This window comes from Pygoscelis adeliae, unplaced genomic scaffold (genome assembly GCF_000699105.1).
Source record: "Pygoscelis adeliae isolate BGI_AS28 unplaced genomic scaffold, ASM69910v1 Scaffold100, whole genome shotgun sequence".
NCBI classification, from domain to species: Eukaryota; Metazoa; Chordata; class Aves; order Sphenisciformes; family Spheniscidae; genus Pygoscelis; species Pygoscelis adeliae.
Window position 1 is genome coordinate 892,722 of NW_008824034.1, and position 6,000 is coordinate 898,721.

General features: G+C 36.1%; 1 protein-coding gene across 3 annotated transcripts in view; it reads right to left on the reverse strand.

The window, feature by feature from the left end:
• Window positions 1-6,000, reverse strand: part of STAG2 (stromal antigen 2) — a 42,177-nt gene that overhangs the window by 12,358 nt on the left and 23,819 nt on the right. For all 3 annotated transcript variants that reach the window (XM_009330746.1, XM_009330738.1, XM_009330730.1), the window contains 4 exons: window positions 4,497-4,589; window positions 1,914-2,088; window positions 1,339-1,478; window positions 59-160 (listed from right to left, as the gene is read on the reverse strand). In XM_009330746.1, the coding sequence (XP_009329021.1) occupies window positions 59-160; window positions 1,339-1,478; window positions 1,914-2,088; window positions 4,497-4,589 (510 nt within the window). The remainder of the gene's footprint in view (window positions 1-58; window positions 161-1,338; window positions 1,479-1,913; window positions 2,089-4,496; window positions 4,590-6,000) is intronic.

Sequence of the window (6,000 nt, forward strand, 5' to 3'; positions counted from 1 at the left end):
CAGGACGTGATCTACAGTATGGAATTTCATGCATCAAAATATTGTAAATCATTCTTACCTGCTGCAAGCTAAGAATAAGCGTTTTAGCACACTGGATTTTGTCTATCTGTCTTGTTTTACTCATCGTTTCTTTAATAATATCACCATAGTCATTGTAATACTAGGAAAAATAAAAAAAAAGTTTAACTTTCGATTTTAGTTGAAAACATTACAACTAATTCTTCAGAAAACAACATCTAGGATTTGCTATTTAAAAAAAAATTTTGAACACTTTCAAAAGGAAAAAACCTAACATGTTCATGATTACATCATCAAAATGATACCCTGAAACACCTCCAAAAATGGTAAAAAACACCTCAAATCAGAAAGAGTATATCCACTTCTTTTTGTTCTTGTCGTTAGTACACTTTAGAGGCAGAATGACCTATTTATCTTCAAGGCCATGACACATTTGTTAATGACACGTGTTCACCCCTTCAGGGTACGAGATTAGAATCTAATCTTTTTAGTAACTCCTGTAACTCTGGTGGGGAGTTTTCTGTTTTCTCTGCTGAAAGGAAGGACTTATGGATAGCATCATAGCCATTATTTTTCCAATGAAGACAGCTGCCTGTTCAGTTCTTTAAGTATTTCAGGTTCAATAAAGACCCAATTAGTTATTTAGAGATTCAAAATATATGTAGGGCACTCAGACAAAAGCAGGCTGCCCAAATTTTAAATTTTTTAAAGGTAATCACCAAGGAGCAAAGCTTTATCATGTTCCCCAAATGAGAACTCGTATTATTGTGCAGCTGTGAATCCCAGGAGCCAAGAAGGGGGTTTTATATTTAAATAAAATAGAAACAGATATAAAGATCACTTTGCGGGAGGGGGAGGGAGGGAGCAGGCAGGCAGTGGGTAGAACTCAAAACTTTTTTTTTTTTCCTCTTCTACAAAGTTTAAGCTGAAATTATTTGATGAGGCTAGACATCATGGAGTTGATCTTTTTGACAAGATTCTCAAAAGGCCTGCTAAACTAATAACTGAATTAAAAATATAGCATCTATCAGGATAAGAAAATAAATCTATTAAAGACAACGTAAAAATAATTATCAGGTTTCCTTCCTCCCTCCCCACTACCCACACACTGGAACTGTGAAACTAATCTCAGTCATTGTTTCCCTTCTTACGGAAAAAGAACTTTTAAAGGCCTACGAACTACCAACTCTGGAGTTTTGAATTCTTCACATTTTGAATCAGTTATCTTGTAAGGTAAAAAATAAATAATAATTTAAAAAAATCCACAGCTACTGTATTCTAGTAGTTTTATGAAGTATCACTACTAGGCTTCAGATTTACCTTCATATATTGCTTGAAAATGTCTGCAGCTGTATTCATTTCCACCACAGTATATACAATGAGTTTACAGAAAGCTGCAAGTAGATTTCTTCTTTTGTGCAATGCTTCAATTTTGCTAGCTTCATCATCCTGCTGTCCATCTAGAAAGAGTTCAGACCATGAAAACTGTCGGGTTTAAGTACTTCATATTTAAGCATTTACATATAAAGTGATGTGGGCTAATGGTCAGGATTCAGAAAATCAAATCTCAATTCTGATGGCAGTGCACTTCATTGCCCACTGACAAGTCTCTTTTCCTGATACAGACACATATATATATTCATGCCTATTAAACCAAACCTTTACCACGATTATCTGACATGTCCCCAAAACATAAAATGCTTTCATCAGCTGCTGACATTTAAAAGACAAACCTACCTCTGTGACCATGCACACCTCTCTCAATGCCAAAAAAAAAAAAAAAAAAAAAGAAAAAAAAAAACCCACACCAAAAACCCCACCAAAAAAAGCACAGGCAAACAAATATATTAGTTAGAAGGCAAATAATATAAAGGAAACATAAGTTTTGTACAAACCTGCACTATTATTATCATCATCCTGATCAATGAAGACATGATCTAAAATAAAACTGAGTAGTTCAGATTGCAATGAAGAATCAGGAGTGTAAACAAGTGGCTCCAACATGTCACGTCCTCCTGTCATAATCTGATGACTGAAGATCATCAACACATCACACAGAATTGTGAAAGCCTATTAAAAAGAAACCTTAGTAAATACTTCCTTGGAAACTGGATTTTATTTAGAATAATGTATTTCTGCTTAATAAAATACTTAATGCCCAGAGGTATACACAGGCCACTTAAGTCCTAAACAACTACACAGGCCAACTGGTAGTTGAAGTGTGCACAGTTTCTTACAGGAGGTTGCTATATGAAGACTGGGTCTCCAAATAAAAATATTGCACAGACGAAGCCAACTAAATATCAAAACATTGTGAGATTAAAACATGAGGAGCCTGAAACTCCCAAATTCTGCCTGATGCCTACATTAGGTCACTAGAGAACTTTGTGGACGCTAACCATAGTACAGTCTCCTTTTTTTTTTTTTTTTTTAAATTGTTTTGATCACATTTGTAAAACATCTAACAGCTGAAGGTCATTCAATCCCTTTAAATCCTGAAGTATGTTTTGCTTCCAAAAAAGCAACCACCTCTTCCTTTTGCTGGCTAACTTGTGCATCTGACATCAGATTTAAATGTCTGTACTCCACCTCCCTGGAAAAGTTCAAATGTATCAGTACCTAGACTGACATTCTTCAAACTGACACACCAAGGTAACACACTGCTTAGTGCTGCACCTCATCTCTTTGACTCTAATCTCTTAAGTACTTCCATTGTAACGAACAGATCTGTTCTCTAACTCGTCAAAGCAAATATTACTAATTTCCTGGTCACAAAAACACATATGCTCCTCTGAAGTCCCTTGTGCCTTTTCATGAGATTAGAGAAGGAAAGCAGAACCACGGCTATTGCACCCTATGTGACTGAGGCGGTTCTAGTTTCTAGATCATTCACCTGAGTAAAAGGCTATATAAGTCTCAGAAAGAGACTTACTCAGAGCTTCAGTAATTTTTGTTACTTGCACTTTCACACCCTACACCTTGTGATTTTGACACTAGGTAGCTCTTCCACATAGAACATGCCTACTGAGTCCCAGGAATGTTCTTGTTACAGCAAGATTTTCAAAAGCTGCAGTTGTGCGACTCAGTGGACCAGATTTTAAACTTCAAGCTCAACCAGGTTATTATTACCTTTAGCTATCAGTAACCTGTGCTCTTCACTAGAACATGGAACACCTGTGAGTGTCCTGGCTAGAGAACTATTTGACCACAGACTGGAAGAGACTCGGCCCCTACAGTTTAACCTTTTCCATTGACCCTGTTTACCCTCAGAACTCGAAGTATTTCCCAAGATGACATCTCAATTCTTCTTGAAACAGAAGAAAAATTAAAAAACACCCCAAAAACCTTCATGCCTGCATTTTTCTTCAAAAAAGCCAGGACTTCTGTCTCCTGCCTGAAATGTCAGGCACTACTTGCATGGACTGAATACCTACATATTTTACGTCTGAAATAGCCAAGAACTTAGTTCCAGCTAAAACTCTCCCCCACAACGGACAACTGTATGAGGGACTGACTATAAAACTGGTAAAATGAAAACTGCTCACATCTTTTCCGAGCAGTACAGTACATCATTGTTGAGGCTTCCAAGCATTTGCTAGAATGGTCTCCAAATATCTCTAAACAATACTGTTAACAATTGACCAGTGTGTGATTGTACCTAAGGGTGACCACAAAAAAGAAATACCACTTCCCAACAATAAAATCCCCTAGGTTACAGTGCATACATGTGCATGTATAAACACATACACTCATGTTAAGTACTCGTTCTTTTTCTCCTGATTCAGAGATCCCCAAAATCCTGGGACTCTGAAGAACTGAGGAATATATTCTGCATACAGCATCATGGTGAAGGGGAACAGACAGAGAAGTTGCCCCTATATGTCCTCACAGGTTTACAGCAAGAAGAGGAAAGTTGTTTTCACAGCTCCTGAGTGGATGGGCACATATATGTCATAGTACAAATGTGGGAACATAAAAGCATTCAAAGATAGAATTTAAAAAAAAAAAAAAAAAAAAAAATCTCTCTTTTAAATACCTGTCCCTAGACATTCCAGCTCTGAGTCTATGAATCCACAATCAGCTCCACTGGAGATGTCATGACCACATGGTAAGCAAGAGCTTTGAAAAGGAATTCTCCCACCTAACTTACAAACCAGAATGCTTCTACAGTGCGCCTGCCCAGTCACTGTTTAAATAAACAAACAAAACCCCCCTTTGAATAAGAGTTTATGCTGCCTAAAATTACTAGAAAGAATCAAGTTTAAATTGATTCTGAAATCCTACCTAAATTACCTAAAGGAGGGCAAGCATACAAGTACAGTATGTATTCACACTCAAAGGGCATTCAGCCTAAACATCCAAGACATACCACATTCCCACATAAGTGTTATGTGGGAAAAAGTATTAGCAAGAGGAACTTTCAACTGCTTTAAAAGGGTAATATTAGACTACTACAAGGACAAACAACAGTCACTAACCTGTTCCTTAACAGCAGTGTTTACATTGGTCAGGTAGTGTTGACAGATTTGACAGAATACTCTCATCTGCTTCTTTAGACGTAGAAGATCCTCCTTCAAAGAGAAGGATTTCATGTAACAGTTTTGCTTTTTCAATTTTATAGTCACATTTAGTGTATGCATTTTCACAGAGCTATCCACCACAGACCTCGTACGTAGTTGTAACATTCAAGTCCACTGCATTATTTAAAAATCACTATTACAAATAAAAAAAGCAATTAGCAACTTCCTCAATTTTGTCATCCTGTGTGCCACAAAAAGAAATGGAAGTTGGGATGAAAACAGTGAAGTTATTTATTAAAAAAATAGTAACAAAAAACCCCCAAAACCAAACCTAAAAAAAACCCACCCCCACCAAAAAAAAACAACTCGGACCATAAAGCATTTTCTCTTTAAAATATCTGTATTTTCAACCTAGACCATAGATTTTAGGTAGCTGTTTATAGCTAAAATAGACATGGCTACATGGTATTATTTTATTTTTTTAACTCACTGCTTGGGGATAAAGTAAAATGTGATATGAGAGTTCGGGTTTTCTTCCCCTCTTCCATTTAAAAAAAAAAAAAAAAAAGAGAGAAAAGTAGCTTTAAGTGTTGCAATAACTTCCAGAAAAGTAGATTATTGAGCAAATAAAGTATCAAATTGGTACAGATACCATCCACATGTGTGGCGTAGTTGGTGTTACTCAATCACGTGAAGATTCTAGCCCATGTAGAACTGGGGAAGTCATATTACAGAAGACCAGCTGTGTAACCAGCATCAGTCCAGACAAAGAAGAAATACCCCTGAGATAAGTTCAAAAACTATCCATGCAATCTAAACCAAAACAAGTCTCTCCCTTCAAGAAAGCAGGTAACACACTGGACCAACGCATCATTTAATCTCAAAAAACAAAAGCAACAGCTGTTTCTTGACTATGAGTTTAAGTATACGATTTTAGAACACCTTCACTACATAAAACCTTTTCTCTCAATATTTAAAATTCAGATTACTATACTGATGTTAAGAGAATTACACATGGGAATATTTTCTTTCCTTTATACAGAATTGTTTAAATTTTAATAAAATGTGAACTATTTATATAGTCTTTTATTTTAGCAGCCTGTATTATGAAGCTAATTCCCACACTTAGTCAACCTGTTCACAAACAGCACGCACGCAGTTAGCAGCTAATTTTGTCACAGAACAAAAAAAACAAAACAAAAAAAATCTTCAGGCACAGTACATTTCCGTTACTTCTGGTTCTGTGCTTCAACTCCTTTGCTGTTATGTTCCATTGGCATTGACCAGAAATCAATGGAACTTCTGTATGTACCTGGTATATTTGGCAGCAGTCAAGCAGTTAAATATAATAAAATAGCTGTGGTTCAAAAGTTAAACCTACGAAAGCTTTAATTTACCAGATTTTATTATACAGGAGCAGAAAATAATCTCTATAAAAGACCACTTTTCAAATAAGTTCTTT